The following is a 17257-nucleotide window of genomic DNA, read 5'->3' as shown; positions in this document are numbered from 1 at the left end:
ATTTTTTATGTATATATCGAAAAAAAAAGTAATGAGCGGGACTATATGAACCTAAAAAAATTATTTTGGCACCCACTTTCTTAACAAAACTCATTCGTAAAATTTAAAAACAAAAGTTTTACTCTTCAAATTTGTCTAAATACCAAAAGTAACCCCATCTTCGCCTTCGTTTTAACTAATTCAATTATATTTTATTTGTTAGATTTAAACACTCGTTAAAAACTGCAAATTCACAACATCAATATTCATCTCCCAACATCTATAAACGGCTAAGGCAACATGATTCATGTCCAAGTTGAGGCCATGAGAAAAAACAATCTCTTAAAAAATCGCAATCAATTCATTGGAATCATCTACATTTGGATGCCCCCAATTCAAGAAACTCTAGTTTTTATGATAATTTCCATCAGATTTTAATCTCTTTATCCCCCCGCCCCTTCTCTCTCGCGTTTAAATTTGATGAGTTCATCGTATTACATTAAATTAAAATATTATGGAAGAAATCAACTTTTGTTGAAACTTAAAATAATTTAGTTATTAATTAGAATACTTGTTATATATTTTATTATTAGAACAAAAACTGATAGAGAATACGATGATGAAGAAATAAATAATCAGTTCGAATGTTGAATACTAGTCATGCTAGTTCCACACAAACATTCAATTTTGGTTTTGAAAAGAAAGAGGAATATAGATTAGGGTTCATTTTTTTTAATTTAATGTAATTTGTATAATATGAATTTCAAACATTCATGACTTGAATGTAAATGTTTTTACTAATAATTCACTTTATGAGTATTTTTACAATATAAAAAATTTATAAAAAAAAATATTGGAAAATTTTCTTATGTAGCCACTTTGAAAAACCTATTATAAAAAATAGCCATAGAACAAAATGTTTTAAAATAATAACCACACACATTTGTAATGGACAAAATTACCCCTCCCCAAAGACCGTTGTTGAAATCGCCTAAATCACCTATATTGACATCGCCCGTCATCTCATAAATTTCTTTTTACAACCCCATCATCACAATCTCACCATCACAGACCTAATTATCACAGCCTACATCAGCAAAAGGTTATGCACTGACAATGGCATGAGAATTCGACCTAAAGGACGACTTTCTTACACTTTACAGTATTTTTTAATTGATTGGTGGATTATTATTGATAAAGAAGCACACTATTATATGTATTGACATGAATACTTCAAAAAAAAATTAAGATTAATATTTGCAAAATATAAGCACATTAAGTATTCGTTAAAATGTCTATAAGAAATTTTTTTCAATTATCTCAATAAATCATCTGGATATTCCTCTACAATTATAGAAACACATAATTTATTAGACTTTTCCTAATTTTTAAATTCACACAAACAAATATCTACCCATATTGTAATAAAAATTAATAAAGATATATGTTTCTACAAATATCTACAAAACTCATATATCAAACTTAATTAATCTTACAATCTAAATTTTAAAAAACATTAACCTTAATTCCTTCTTGAGTTTTTTTTTCTTTTTTGTGTTAATTGATTTTATCTTCAATGCTAATTAAATAATTGTTGTTTGATGCATATGAAATCGGAGTAATTTTGTGTTTAGTTGTTGGAGAGAGTTTGAGAAGTCAAATGGGAGGAGTTTTTTGGAATTTGTATTTAATTGTTGAGGTGAAATAGTTTGTATTTAGTTGTTGGTATGAAATGCGAGAGGAGCTTTGGGGAAGGGTAATTTAGTTCATAAAAAGTGTGTGTGGTTATTATTTTAAGAATTTTTATTCTATGGCTAGTTTCTATAATGAGTTTTTGAAAGTGGTTATATGAAAAAAATTTCTCGAAATATATTTTATGAAATCAAATACCTCCACCAAAAAATAATAATTTATATAACAATGTTACTACCGTTTTGGCGTATAACATTATCGCGAAGCACTCACTATCCAATTAATTTACAGTTTCAACGGCAAGACTTGTGACAAAATAAAATGCGGAGCATAAGGATTCTATTTCTATGCATGTATAAAAACGAGAATGTACAAGCACCCAAAGTAAACGTTCGCGTGATGATATGCTTAGAGCTGGCAGCCGGCGTTCTAAACAAATTTCCACGAAACTGAAATAGAAACAAACAGCAAAAACGCGAAACGAAACGACGCTCGCACTCCATCAGAGCTGATTCCAACTGATTGGCACACACCGTAAGTGTAACCGGCACTCGCATTTTTGCTGCCTTTTCAGGTAAAACTCAACATTTTCGTTTTTTGATTTCACTGTACGTAACTGTCATCGTTACTTTGGATCTGTTGACGAATTGACCTGAATTGTGATTATATTAATGATAGATCTGATTCTGTAAATTTCTTGATCTTGATTTTGTGCAAATAGTTCTAGTGCTTGATCTGATATTGTAAGGATCTGATGCTTAATGGATGGATAGTTTTGAATTTATCTAAGATTTTTTTTAAGCCTGTAGTTACTCAAATCTAGTTCTTTGAAGTGAACTTTGACTTTGATTGTTGTTTAAGGTATTATTATTATTATTTTTTTTGGGATAATTAAGTGGCTACAGTAGAGTGAGCTGCATCCAGAATCGTGTATTTTAAATGGAACGTAACGGAGTGTCGATTACAATGGTTTACAGGTCCCAAGCTGTGTGGTTCTTTTTTCCTTTTTTTCTGGGAAAAATTAATACAAGGTTTCATATTCTCAAGTTTGTTATGCCAAATGATGTGACATCTAATACCAAATCAAGAATATCCGAACGATATAAATGGGAAATTTAGTTGCTCTCACCATTGGTTTTGGTTTAATAAATTTACATTATAACGCAAAAAAAAAAAAAAAAAGGAAAGAAAAAAGATGTCTGACCTTGTTCATTTACATTTTTCTTGCTTTTCAATCAATCTGTGGATTATTCTGTAGTTTTATTATTTTTCATTTAAATATATTAAATCATAAATTACAATACAAGTTGACTATTGGTTTATCACAACTTGACAAGTTCTCTAACTTGTTCCAACTTTGTCTTTGTAGGAGGTTTTGTTGCCAAATAGGGTTAAGTCCTTTGCACTTCATTTGCATGTGGATGGGTTTTTTCGTGAAGACTGGGGAATAAACTAGTTGAGGCTTGTAAATTGTAAAAAAAAAAAAAAAATGAAAATGTCTCTTGCTAGCAAGGCTGACAGGAAGGCAGCTGCAGATGCAGCTGCTTGGATGTTCAATGTTGTCACTTCTGTTGGGATTATTTTAGTCAATAAAGCGTTAATGGCTACATATGGCTTCAGTTTTGGTAAGCTTCAGTTTAGAATCTGTAGTCAATTGTATAAAGAAATTTGTTTCCATTAGTTAAGCTGCATTCATGGTATAACCATTTGGATCACCTTTCTTTTCAGTTTTTCTGTATCTATAACTAATTTCAATTTTTACAGCCACAACATTAACCAGTATGCATTTTGCCACCACAACCTTGATGACGGGTGTTCTAAGGTGGCTGGGATACATCCAACCCTCCCATTTACCGTTCCGGGAACTTCTAAAATTCGTTATTTTTGCAAACTTCTCTATAGTTGGAATGAATGTCAGTCTAATGTGGAACTCAGTGGGATTCTATCAGGTGGATACTTACACCTTAAAAACTGGGATTTAGCCATTGATGTTACATATTCTCTACCACTCAACTCTTAACTTTCTTATCAGATTGCAAAACTGAGTATGATCCCTGTATCCTGCCTTTTGGAAGTTGTGTTGGACAAGATTCGATACTCCAGAGACACAAAGTTAAGCATCGCAGTTGTTGTATTGGGTGTTGGCGTTTGCACAGTTACTGATGTGAGTGTCAATGCCAGAGGCTTCATAGCTGCCTCAATTGCAGTTTGGAGCACTTCTATTCAACAGTATGTAAGTTGTCCATCCTCAGCACAGCACTCTTAAGAGTTTTCAACCTTCTAGATCTCTACCGTTGGCTAATTAATTTGTGCATATATTTCAAAATTCTGTCAATTTTTTATGTATGATTCAAAATGGATTGATTAATAGTGCTAGCATTTTTTCAAGTGCAGTATGTACATCACCTTCAGCGGAAATATTCACTTACTTCTTTCAGTCTATTGGGACATACCGCTCCTGCCCAAGCTGCAACGCTGTTGGTAATAGGCCCATTCTTGATAATTGATTGACAGACAAAAGAATTTATGCCTATGACTACAACATAGCCTCAGTGGTAAGTACATCAGGATCTGTTGCTCTATGTTGGAAGTTAAATTGTTCATTTAAGTATTTATACATAAACTTGTTCATCAGGATCTGTTGCTCTATGACCATGCATGCATCAAAAGTATCTAAAACTTTTTTCTTTTTCGTAATTATAAGCTTGATGTTTCAAAATAATAATTCGGAAGGAGAAAGGAGTCATGGCTATTGACCCTCTGTATTGGTGTACAACATACAAGAATAAAAAAACTATTATCGTTAATTTTCTATGAAGAATTTGCTGAATTTTTAGTAAATATGAAATTAAGCAAACCATTTCTGTAAAACTTTTTAGTTCTTAGTGATTTTGGATGGGTGCACAAGTTTAAGAATGACACTTGGCGATGAAAGTTGAAATCTCTTAAAATATTATTTGAAAAGGGTGATATTTACTCAACGACATTAAAGGCTTGGAGCTAGTGAGCTACAAACACACCCTCGACCTCAAATTTGGGGCTCAAAAGGGTGTGTCTACCTATTCTTTGAGAATAAGAGATATTTATGTAATAAAGTAAAATCTTAGGGAGTTTAAAGAACTAACCATTGTTAGAAAACTACAGATATAAACTAAAATTTAACTACCTTTTCTTCTTCTTTCCGTTGCCTGCCACAGCCACTGGTAACTGGAACAGCGGGGCTAACTCCACTGCAACAGTTAGTATTTTCTCTTCTCTTTTTTCATTTGTCTCGCTTCTGAGTTTGTTTCGCTTCTCTTTAGTATCATCTGTAAAGTCTCTCAATTCATTCAAGATTTTTCAATACGCGTGAATGAATTGATTGCATTAAGCAACTGTTATTTATTTATTTATTTATTTGTTAATTTTGTCCCAATTGATGACGTTTCAAACTTCCGTGTTAGAGTTTTTTAGTTAAAAGTTTCAATTTTGTGTTAAAGGAGATTTGATTTAGAATTTTAATTTTAGTATATTAGCCAATTCCCAAGTTTTTAATATGATTCAATGTATTCTCTTTGTGTTCTAACTCAAGTAGTTAAGGTTGCTGCCGAAAACATAATGGAGGAGACTCGCTGCAAATTCTGGCTTCCCAAGAACAGATTCTGTTCAAATGCTCGTCTCAACGATTCTTCTTTGTAAGCTATCTCTTTCTATTTCTCCCTCTTCTAGTTCTGTAGCATATATTAATTCTCATATATTTTTCAATTTGATTGTAAGAAGGTTCTGTGGCAATCATAATCGGAGGACCGATGGTCAGTGGATTCCATGCCCAATTGACCCTTTCCAGTAATTTTCTTCGACGCTGACTAATCTTAGCATTTGTGTATGTTACTGTTGGTTCTTATGTGATGTCTGCATATTTTGATTTTGTTCTTTTGTTTTCTACAACTGGGTAGTTCTGTTCTTAAAGAAACCTCGATGGACATGTCAAGAGATGCCCTCTATTGAAACAAGTCCGGTCTTTAAGTCACCAACCATTTTATCATAAGGGCATTAATGCTGGCAAAGAAGATGATGAAGAAGAATTGGGTGCAGTCACATCCACAGCAGTTGAAGATAATGTGACCTCTGAAATGAAGAGGAATGCTGTTCACAGCATGACTGTGCCCAAATTCTGTAATTTGATTAAGAAGATTGAATTGGTTCATGCTCTAATATGTAATGGTATTTGTGACTCGTTTAAGATTCCAGAAGCTTGTGGTATGTGGATTGAGAGAGAAATAGACAGGTAGTTAACTTGAATTACGCATTTGTTCTGTTTTTGGGTTGTTTGAAGTGAGATGAGTTGATTATTGGGAGGAAATTACCATTTCAGGAGAAACATGTTACGCAACAGGCATCAATCCTTGGGAACTTGGAAGAATTTGGGGTGTTGAAGAACTCTGTTGGAGTGAATCAGGATGATGAGAAGGCTACACCAGCTGTGGTTGAGTTTGGTGCTGGGAGAGGATACTTGACGCAAATGCTTGCAGATGGTTATGGCACAAAAAGGGTCTTTCTGGTTGAAAGAAAGTCATACAAGTTGAAGGCTAGTCAAGTTGAACTTAATTCAGCTTATTCATCTATGCTATATTGATTTAGTTTCTGTTGTTAAACTATTTTATGGTGGTATGGTGGTGGTGCTTTTAGGCTGATCGGTCCTTGAGACAGAAAGAGAGCTTGACAATAGAGCGGTTGAGAATTGACAGTAAGTTTTTTTTTTTTTTTTTCAGAATTCTGCTTCCAGGAATGTTGTTTATGATTCATTTGTTAGTTTGCCTTCCAGATTTACATTGACTTTTGTGAAGATGAATTTACTTAGAATGCTGTTTAATATTCTCCTCTTTATTTGGCTCACTTAAGGGGAAATGGTGTAAGGTTATAAGGTTGATGAACTTTTGAACACTTTTGATCCCCTTCTAGGAGCTTATGTAATTAGAAGATCACGCATAACCTAATCCTGCACTTCTTTTCTACTGGATATATAATGATTATATTTGCAACTGATAGTTAATCAGTATACATTTTTTTTAAAAAGAAAATGTTTCTTATTTTTTGCATACATTCTGGAATGCAGTCCATTAGATGAAAGTTGGTTTGCATATTCCTTTTCTGCACTTGATACATTATAAATCCTACTTCTGCAGTTGAGGATTTGGACCTGAGTGCTGTGGAGTCATTAAGGAATGTTCCTTATCTGGCAATTGGTAAACATCTCTGTGGTCCTGCCACAGGTAATTTGCACCTTTTTAACTATGAAGCTTGTGGTAGAATGTTAAATGTAAATAACTATCAGTTGCACGAGATTGCTTCATTGACTGCATTCTGTTTTTCTAATTGAAAAACTTTTTTTTTGCAGATTTGGCTCTAAGATGCTGTTTGATGGAACAATATACACAAGATAATGTTGAACACTGCAGCAGTAACAATTACGTCAGAGGTCTTTCTTAGCAACATGTTGCCATCATCATTGCCAGTGGAAACACTATACAAGTAAAAATATTGCCTGCCTCACATAATTAATATACAACCAGTTACCAAAATTGCACAGATCGTTCAGTTCTAGGCTGACCGTGCTACTTTGGCCTTCCTACAGATAAAAAATATATGTTGAATCTAGGGATCACAAAGGAAGAATTTCATGCAATTTCTTGGTTTACCAGCTGGGCGGTAGATGCTGATCATGGTTTAGATCATCTCGATTTTACTGATAGCAGAATGCATTTAGAATCGATGTAACCTCTTTGAACTTATGTTTATTCAAATGGTGCTATCTTTGTTTGTTAATAATCTCAATGTTTTCCTATATAGAATAGAACTTTTTCTCACTCTCTTTACAGTTTATAATCTATTACATGGTTTTATACATGTCTGCAGTGAGAAAGAATTAGGTAGCGGGCTTCCAGTGGGAGTTGAAGACATCGTGAGGAATATGAAGGCAGATGAAAGGGCAGTGTTGGGATTTATGTGCAAGCAGATCATTGATGCGGGTAGATTGATGTGGATGAAGGAACAAGGGTTAGAAGCCAAGGTCGTTAAGTATGTCCCTTCAAGCATCTCTCCTGAAAACCATTTGCTGATTGCCAAACTTGCCAGTCTTTCCTAAGGTGTCATGATTTCTCTTTATCTATTTTGTATTTGAAGTTGTAAGATTTATTAAAATGCTAAATTGCGGCTGTAGTAACAGTTTTGCTGAATTATATTGTCATTGAAACTACTTGTGAACACTTACATTTACAAAAGAGCTGATGATTGAAAAATAAGAACTAGTTGTCCATTTTAGTGGAACTATTTAACATTGTGTTTTGTCAGTACATGCAATTTGCGTTTTGCAGATTACTCTTGGAATAACTAATTTTGGTATTTGCAGCAAGCTTCCCATTATTCGATGATGAAGGACAAGGCGCAATAGCCGGGGATAAAAATTAACCCGGTGTCTTTGCCAGGTGTTTGTTGCTAAGCTTTGCATGTGATTACCAAACTTGGCCACTTGGCAGCGGTTATGAAGCAAAGCATAATGAAATGTTGACAAGTTACCTCTTATAAGAAGTTTATGCTTAGTATCCGGGTTTTATTTATTTTATCTAATGGGATCCTCCATGTACCCTTAAGAAGTTCAAAGTTTATGCGATATTATATATGCTCCATAATTTGATATTTTTAAATGTTTATTATCCATTATGAGCTTGGTGGGTTTTGTTTGTCTTGTTTCATCCCCAGTTTTGTGCCGCAACGGGTGCAGTCATATCCACAACAACAGTAGTCGAAGATATTGTTGCATGTGAAACCTAAAATGAAGAGGAATGCGTGATGTTGATTTTAGTTAGTTTCTGTTGTTACCCTGTAATTATGTCACAGAGCTCTTGTAGACTAGACGAGTCAAATAATTTTATCAATTTATGCAAAGATCCTCCCAAGCAACTTCCGGTTTTCTCCATGATTGGAAAATGATGATGAATTGTTCCATTAAAATGCTTTGCTCCGACTCATATTTCCTAACCGAGAGTCTCTGTTGTGGATCTCAATTCCCAACATAATGGGTTTTTGACTCTATAATCATAATCTAGGGCTCTTGTTCACCGGACGAGTAAAATAATTTTAACCATTTTTTTTAATAGTGAATGCTATGGTGGTGCTGCTTTAAAGCTGATCGGTCATTAAGATAGAAAGGGAACTTGACTATATATTGAATGAAAAATATGATTCGATAGCAGCAGTAAGAATCATGATGCACAAGAAATAGAAATAGAATAGTTTCCTAATAAGGACATGTTCATTTTAATAAAGTGAAGAAATCATAAAAAAATAAAAAAAATACATATTTTAATATATAAAAAAACACAATCTTCAATGTGTGTGTATATTTTATTTTATCTTTTTAATACAACATAATATACAATTAGGTTTCACATGATGTACACACAAAGACTTCTATACCACAACTGACCTTTTTGGTGACTCTTTGTGTTTTCCAAGTGTGTATTTCTGTCTCCTCTTTAATAAAAAGCAAAGTAATGCTCCAATAACAATCAACACAAAACAAACTTCCATGTGGAACCCCAAAAGAAACTCCAGCAGGACAAGTTTTGCCTTACTGTCACAGCTGCAGTCACAAATGCTTCGTGGTGTGTTATCCTCGAGTGCGCTATCTGGGTCAAGAATAAAATCTGCCGTTGCTGTTTCTTCCAACCAGATAGACGTGGACTTCGGTTTGTACCCGGGCATACTGGCCATAACTACAGCAGATTGGTTAAGCCCATATCAGGAATATTGGAATTGGAGAAAATATTTATTTGCTCTAATTCTACTAGCTGTCGGGAAAGTCATTATCAAAATGTTATCATTTGTGTTGTGATATGTATGAGCATTTCATACTTTTGCCATCAGTAAAAGATTTCTGTTTCAGGAGAAGAACTTCTGATCAGGACTTCTCAAGTAACCTCCATCAGCCACTCTATTTTAGTCATTTGTACTTGAAAATTCCCAAATGCGTAAAGACATTTAAAAAAAAAAAAAAATCAATTCCTGAAAAGAAACTTTAGATACCTTCATATCTCTTGCCAGGTGTGAGCAGTCTGTAGTAATCAGCAAATGCTCTACCAGCATTAACCTGTTCAACAATTCCGAAAGTATCACCATTAATGCACATGTTAAGTGGAGAAAAGCTGAGACAACAGTTTTATATGTCGAACTAACTCGCCCAAGAGAATTTCAGAATCAATCATGTTAAAATCAAAGAGACAAGCACATGCACACAAGGAAAAATAAACAATACGCATGCATGTAAGAATTATGAAGATACCGTATAATTTATTCCCTTGATTGTGATTGAGCCAGGCAATGGCCTTCCGCTGTCTGATGAAAAGATCGTCCCATGAACACCAGTCTACAGATGTATAAAATCCAAACAGATATATGTCACATTCATTAAAATGTCAAAACACTTGATATGGCTTCTTTAAAAAATGAGATTATTGTCTTCCATGTATCCCATGGAATAAAGACCAAAACCATACTTTTAAGACAAGAATAAATGGTTAATTACAAGCAAGATTCTGTTGATGAAACAAATGTGATTATACATGGTAATTACTAATTGGAGGACCTACACTGTAATTGCAAGGACAAAAATAAAAAACGGTATCACAGTGCTCTACAGGAGAAGGAAAAAGAATAGGCAACTCAAATCCTACCTTCACAAGGCTTGCAACAAGATTAAGCATGCTCATTTTGTTGTATTCCCAGATTGTAGGAAGCTGCATGCAGATAAAGCAGGTTATATGACTAGATGACCCTTCTTCTTATTTCAGTGTAAGCAACTAGATGAGTAAGAAAAACAGTGCAAAAGGAAAGTTACTCTGCTCATCCCAAATATCTATCCAAACCTATAAAACATAACCCACAAACAGTTAAGAAAAATCATATGGTGAAAGCAAAACAATCAAGCAATGATAGAATACTAACAGGTAAACAATATAAAACACCTACATATAACTGATGTAGAATAGAAATAATGACGAACCATGACAAACAATCATAAGTTTTGTGTGTTAAAATAAGGAAGTAAAAGTATCTTTGTGTATTTAATCAAAAAAAGTAAAATGCAGAAGAGGCACGTATCTCCTAAGATCTTAGTATGTCAAGGGGCATCATTTACGACAGCAGGAAGGTCACCAATATGTTGTCATTCTACTTGTTACAATCAAATACTATTAATGTTAATAGAACTGAAAGGGCCCCTAATGAAAAGACAAATCAAGCATTTTTCAATTCTAAATTCTGACCTTATCACACACATATGACAAGGAAAAGCGGACAATAGACTGTTTCATTATCTACTACATCTCTTCCCAAAGATATTACTGAAAGAAAAGGTTTTCCGGAATCAGAGAGTGTCTTTTGACTCTCCAGTGTAATTCTTCATCCAAGCTTAAATTTACCAGAAATTAGGAGAAGATGGTAAACACAGATATCCAACCTCTTCAGCACTAGGCCATTTGTCATCACTAATCTCCAATGTCAACTCAAAGCAGCCACCATATATATAATTCCAATCCTGCATGCCACCATATATTGGATACCTGCAGCAGGTTATGATTGAATGACTTCGAACAAACGAAAATGAATCCAAAAGCTAGAGAGAGAAAGAGAGAACTCGTAAATCTGACAAGTTTATTAGTTGAATGACTGGAAGAATGAATATTAAGTCTTTTACAAGTTTCGCATCAATTTACTTCTCTAATATTATCTGGATAACTAAATTATTCTACACCATCATACCAAGAAGCTCCATTGATAATCCCTCCTTGAAATTCCGTGCTCAAAGACATGTTATAGTGTGAGCGACTATAAACACTAGCCAGGAACTGGAATGCTTCATCATCAGGACAACCATAATAATATCTCCTGAAATTGGCCCAAATTAAACCATCTTCAGCACAACTAGTTAAGAATAAGAGGTAAAACAAACTTCACCAAAAAGCATGAATAGAACTTCTTCTGAGTTGATTTAATACTATAGGTTATCCACCTCAAAAATTATTTTAAAAATTTATTAATAAAGAGATGCCAATAGGGATTTTGTATTCAATATACCAAAATGTAGATGCCGTCAATTGTTTGACAACACAGAGAGCATTGAAAGAGACAAATTCCTCACTATTGTAAAAATGCGAGAATACTTAAATAGGTTAGAAACTGACAGAAGATCACATCATGGTGGCATCACTAATTACAAATTAGAAATGTATACTAATTAAGGATTAGAAGATGAAGTCTACTAGACATATCACTAAAATTGTAATTTGAAATAATTGCATCAGTTTGACTAAGCAAGGCCTAAGCAATGGTAACCTAACCTACCGTAGATAAATAAACTCATGACTTTACGATAGACAGACAGTAAGAAAGACCTGCATGAAGTAAAGAGGCAACAAGGAAAATAAGGTAGGGGACAGAACCATCAAGTTATTATTTGAAGAAGTGAGCCTTATAGGTAGAATAATCACCGTTTATCTTGAGTGCCATCCCATGGATAATTAGCAACGAGTGCACCATGTAAACAACAAAAGCCATAATCAGGGACCATTCTCTCCACATTTTATGCATAGTCTTCTTCAACCAAGAATACTTCTATAACTGAATATCTATTGACTCTCTTATTAGATAAATCAACATTCACGAGCCATAAGGTGGACCTGTCTGACAGACAATCTCAATGTCCTTACCCATTTAATAGCTCCATTTGTATTGAATTCTGAACAACACTTGGCCAATGATATTCACAAAGAATCACTATCTTGCAAACTTGTGCTTCCATCACATGGAGTAATCAACTTGTGCACCCACCATCTTAGCAACGCAGTTTCCTTTATGAGTTTAATGTTTAATAACTCTCCTATGGTTTCTAAGTCATTCTGTAATCTGTATCTCCCAATCACCTTCTACTGTTCCCCCCCCCCCCCCGCACGGCGAATGCAAGTAATTAAGAAGAAGAGACAAAGAACAAACGAAACTCAGAAGGTTTTCCTCATGCTTAAACTGGTTCTCTCTCACAAGTTACCAAAACAAATATCTGAATGCAGGTATTCTGCTCCAGAAATTTTCTTGGTGAACAAGTTTTGATTCTCAGCAGGTGTTAGGGAATTAATACTGCTCAAAGGAACACGAAATAAGCATGGAGAGGAAACACAACACCATGCATACCCTTAACCAAGTTTAGAGACTGAATAAGAGAAATTACCCCATGCAAACTGGCTGATGCTGTGAAATGTATTTGTCGCACCCAACTCATAATTGCTCTTGTTTCAGGTTGACATGCCTCCTCATCATTATTCATAGGAAAGAACTGTAACATGGTATTATTCAAATTTTTAAAGAGTAAACCATACAAATCCAGAAATCCCTTTTCACTATCAGACAAAAAAGAGAAAACCAAATAAATCTAGCAATAAAAATAGCTATGAAATGTCCAAATACTGTGGAAAACCAAATTTCCAAGAAATCACCTGGTCTGGAAAATCACGATTTAGATCAATATTGTTTGCATTACCACGCCTCTTGAGTGCATACCCATCAGGATTCATTGACGGAAGTATATGAAGGTGCATGTTTTCCACAATCAACCTAGCCTGTACAGACCAAAGAATATTCCAGGATAAGATAAGCATTTGGACACAAAATCTAGGAGTCTATGAAATAATCATTTGTGACTGTGGAACTACAAAGAAGTGGCTAGCAAGTAAATAACAGTTTAGAACAAGAAAGCAGTCAAATGTGGCAGCCAAGCTGCAGATAAAGCACATGATAATTAAGATCCCATGCAAAATAACAGCGGATAAAGCACATTATAATTTTCCATGTCAGTCAAGAAAAAGAAGAAGTAAAATCAAGTTAAGTTAAAAAGAATAAAGGCATACCAAAGAATCCTTCACATGGTTATCACATATCCAGTTTGCGAGAAGTATCAGAAGCTCACGACCAACAGGTTCATCCCCATGTACATTTCCAATGAACTGCAATATCAGCATATTAGTATCAAGTATCCAAAAATTAGATTACAAGAATTTCTCAAAACCAGCTGTCAGAAAAAAATAAATTATGATTATGAATGCTACAAAGTAGATAATATTGTGCAAAAAAGAACTTAAAACAACAGTATTCTCAAAATACATATTAAAAAACATTGTCCTCCTCATTGGATAATTTGTACGAGGCTTATTATGTAGTTTTCCTCATAAGACATCTTTACATCATAGTATTTTAACTTTAAGAACTTTAAAAAAAAAAAGGGGGGGCAAGCAACAGTGAATAACTAAAGCATTGATAAAGTAAGAAAACAGAAAGAATTCACTAGCACTCCGAGCAGAAAATAAAACAGCAAGAATAATAAAACTAACAACCAAGAGAATTCAAAACCAAACTGTTCTTCCACCCAAACCAAGTTTATCACAAGCCTTTCATGTAAATGACATATTTCATTCACCTTGAATGCAGGTTCTGGCTCTTCCACCCCAGGCTTGTCCGAAATCTCAATCACCCACTACAGCAAATACATGAAGGGAAAAAATTACCAACTTAGATGCAATTTTTGGCATTAAATATACAACTCTAAACAGCAGAAGGGTTTGTTATTACCAACGGAAATCCACCGACACTCTTTCCAATGCTAAACATCCAATCCAAAAACCCCTCAAAGAGAGAAATGAAGAACAAATTAATACCAATAATCACATGAAACATTCATTATCTCACAATCATACTCTTGAACTTTGAAGGCACAACAGCTATACTGTTTAATAAACACACGATTATACTTGGCAGCTAATTTACTAACCACGAAACCCACTTACAATCGAGAGTCAGTGATTGTGCTCCACATCAACCGTGAATTAAAATTAACAACAACTCAATCACAAACATATATCCAAAATACATTAAAAAAATTTAAAAATAATACCTGTAAATCCTAGAAATGTTACTGCATCTTCGCCCGAACTCCTTCACAGCTTTCTCTAATTCAGCATTAGTCATATAGCCTTTAGCCTTATCAAAGCTGAGTCACCAACAACTTAATTAACAAAAAATAAAAATAAAAATTGATACACAAGCTGAAACTAATAGATAATTATAATTATTACAACTATTAATACCTAGTTTCCGAGGGATTGCCTTCAAATAAATGTCTCGTAGAACCTAAAAAAACTGAATTAATCAAAGATCAGTAGTTGTAAAATGGAAGTCAAATGAAGAGTAAAGAGAAAGGTCAACGACAGGTGAAAAAAAAAAATGAAACGTGATTAGCTCCTGCGTAATGCATTAGATCAAATGAAGAAGACGACCTGAAAACGAAGTGGAGAATAAACTACGATCGGCTCCTCTCGTGAGAACAGAAGAGAAATTGAGATAAAGAACGAGAAGTGAGAAAATAAGCTTCATTTATATTTGTTTTATTGGATAATTTAAAAAAAAATTATGAAAAAAATGAAAGCTTTTTTATGAGTTTCAGGTGAGCTTTTCCGTTAAGTCCTTGTCTCTGAGATTTTCATCTTAGTTGATTTAGCGGACTTGCCGAGCTTGAGAGGGAAAATTTGTTGGGTGCTCCTGGAGCATTTAATATGTGTATGCTTCAATCATTGTTGAATATAATCATGGTTAGTGAGGAAGAGACGAAGACGCGATCGCACGTGGGAAGCACGTGATTCGATGAAGGGAATCCCCTTTTTAGCCCAATTTCTATATCTGGTGATGCTAAAATCACCGTGCCAACATTCCGAATACATCCCTTGTTCTTTTTAATTTTTGATCACCTACAATTGTACATCGTTTCATATGTGTTTCTAAGCTGGTATTAGTAGGAGTCGATATACGAGTATCCCTCTTTTGTCTTTCTGAATAAGGAACGTCATTTGTCTTTTCGATTCAATCATTCCACCCAACGAGAAGCCATCAATCAACGTGCTTTATTCTCCTTCAATTAATTTATATGTATGTATACCAACAGATGCCGGGTCTTTCACTTTTATTTTTTATTTTACTCTGAAGGACAAAACTTTTGTATTTGATCACGTTTGGCATCGTGATTTAGATTTGATTGGGTATTGAGATTAGATTAGGTTAGGTTAGATTATATGTAGTGATGTCATATATTTGGTGCAATTTTAGATTAGATTAGATTAGATTATATTTAAATGAAGTTAAATAGTATTTAAGTTAAAGCTACTTTTAGGTTCAAATATTGACTTAAATATTATTGAACTTTATTTAAATCTAATCAAATACTGTACCAAATATAAGTCAGCACCAAATATAATCCAACTTAATATAATTTAATTTTGTCAAACGTAATGATATTTTGTCTCAAAAATTAGTTTAATTCTACACTTAATCGTAAATCTAAAATATAGCTTGACGAGTGAGAATTTTGAGATTGGGAGCGTGAAGTGGGAGATAGAATATGTTGTTTACTTACATGGGAACCGCAGTATGCAATTGAAATTAAAATTTAATTTATGTATTTACATTATTTTGGATTTGGAGTAAATGATTTCAAATTATAATTTTACTCTTATTTAAAGAATTGTAGTTGTTAATTACAAAATTAATAAAAAAATATATTTAAAAAATAAATTATTTACTTTATTATATCTATAAATTAATAATAATAATTAATATTCTTAATTATGTAAATCACAAATTTTTATTAATTTATTTTAATTATGTGAATAAAAATTATTGATAAGAGCAACACAAATGAAACATTATTATTGATAATATAGTACAAAATTAATATTTTCTTATAATAAAATATTTATTATTAGTAATTACTAATATTAAATAAAAATAATACTACTATTTTAAAAAAATATATTATAATATTATATTTTCAAATAAAGGTAGTATATTGTAATATTATTAATTCTCCATGAATATAATATTATTATTTTAAAGTAATTTTAACTTAAAATCAATGTAAATTATTATTTTCAACTAAATGTGATAATATTATATTTAAACAAGTTTAATATTATTATTTTTAATAAATGTAATTTATAAAATAATATAATAATATTACTTAAATAAATATAATATTATTTATTTTATTTTACTAAATATAATTATGTTATATTAAATAAAATAAAAGTAAGAAAAAAAATGGGAAAGTGGATTCCCACTCCCTAGTCCCCAGTCCAAAAAGGGATGGGCCTTTATGAATGAGATTCTCGCTTCTCTTTTAAAATTTAAAAACAAACACTAGAGTAGAATGAATCTATACTATTCACTTTCACTCAAATAAGTAAACATAATATAAAGAGACCGCTATCCAAATAAAGATTTCGTAAGGGTGTTGGTGGAGTTGCAAACTTTAATATTCATATCCTCTTTTAACCAATTTATGCTCTTGTCAAATTGTGCGTGCTTTGTTTTTTCGTTAAGACAATCGCAAAACAGTCATTTGAATTACTGGGCCAAAAATGGCCAATTCCTTTTGACGACCAAACATGACAAGACAATTAAGCTAACCAATTCTATATGTGTGTTTCAACTTCTTCTTGACAAGGATATATAC

At 33.1% G+C, this 17257-nt stretch overlaps 4 protein-coding genes and 1 pseudogene across 10 annotated transcripts in view; 4 read left to right on the top strand and 1 right to left on the bottom strand.

Annotated features, from left to right (window-relative positions):
- The window catches only part of LOC102630836 (uncharacterized), a 32606-nt gene extending 24233 nt beyond the window's left edge, over positions 1 to 8373 (top strand). The window contains exon 11 of one of the 2 annotated variants that reach the window (XM_052440721.1): positions 8060 to 8373. The gene's annotated coding sequence lies outside the window, so the exon portion shown is untranslated. Of the gene's footprint in view, positions 1 to 7796; positions 7986 to 8059 lie in introns of those variants that run through there. The other variant, XM_052440720.1, reaches the window with a different exon arrangement.
- LOC102628512 (carboxypeptidase SOL1) overlaps positions 1 to 15276 on the bottom strand; it is a 35181-nt gene extending 19905 nt beyond the window's left edge. Inside the window, exons 1-2 of one of the 3 annotated variants that reach the window (XM_052440713.1) lie at positions 15030 to 15276; positions 14841 to 14883 (exon numbers count right to left, since the gene is read on the bottom strand). In XM_052440713.1, the coding sequence (XP_052296673.1) occupies positions 14841 to 14883; positions 15030 to 15126 (140 nt within the window). In that variant the 5' untranslated portion in view covers positions 15127 to 15276. The remainder of the gene's footprint in view (positions 1 to 14840; positions 14884 to 15029) is intronic. The other 2 variants (XM_052440712.1, XM_052440711.1) reach the window with 2 other exon arrangements.
- Positions 2097 to 17257, top strand: part of LOC102628217 (UDP-rhamnose/UDP-galactose transporter 6-like) — a 70787-nt gene continuing 55626 nt past the window's right edge. The window contains exons 1-2 of one of the 4 annotated variants that reach the window (XM_052440725.1): positions 2127 to 2245; positions 3041 to 3061. The gene's annotated coding sequence lies outside the window, so the exon portion shown is untranslated. Of the gene's footprint in view, positions 2246 to 3040; positions 3062 to 17257 lie in introns of all 4 variants that reach the window. The other 3 variants (XM_052440726.1, XM_052440727.1, XM_052440722.1) reach the window with 3 other exon arrangements.
- On the top strand, positions 3055 to 5345 carry LOC127902120 (UDP-rhamnose/UDP-galactose transporter 6-like). Its single transcript, XM_052440728.1, has 6 exons — positions 3055 to 3296; positions 3436 to 3620; positions 3704 to 3904; positions 4066 to 4226; positions 4869 to 4909; positions 5246 to 5345. The coding sequence occupies exons 1-4, from the start codon at positions 3161 to 3163 to the stop codon at positions 4180 to 4182; spliced, it is 639 nt and encodes a 212-aa protein (XP_052296688.1). The 5' UTR covers positions 3055 to 3160; the 3' UTR covers positions 4183 to 4226; positions 4869 to 4909; positions 5246 to 5345.
- Positions 4922 to 8373, top strand: LOC127902121 (uncharacterized; annotated as a pseudogene).

The sequence above is a fragment of the Citrus sinensis genome, chromosome 5, assembly GCF_022201045.2.
Source record: "Citrus sinensis cultivar Valencia sweet orange chromosome 5, DVS_A1.0, whole genome shotgun sequence".
In the NCBI taxonomy this organism is placed as follows: Eukaryota; Viridiplantae; Streptophyta; class Magnoliopsida; order Sapindales; family Rutaceae; genus Citrus; species Citrus sinensis.
This window is presented reverse-complemented; position numbering and strand designations above follow the sequence as displayed.

Coding starts and splice junctions, on each gene's coding strand:
- LOC127902120 (XM_052440728.1), top strand. CDS start 3,161: ATGAAAATGTCTCTTGCTAGCAAGGCTGACAGGAAGGCAGCTGCAGAT. Junction 3,297..3,435: donor TACATATGGCTTCAGTTTTG/GTAAGCTTCAGT, acceptor CAATTTTTACAG/CCACAACATTAACCAGTATG. Junction 3,621..3,703: donor ACTCAGTGGGATTCTATCAG/GTGGATACTTAC, acceptor CTTTCTTATCAG/ATTGCAAAACTGAGTATGAT.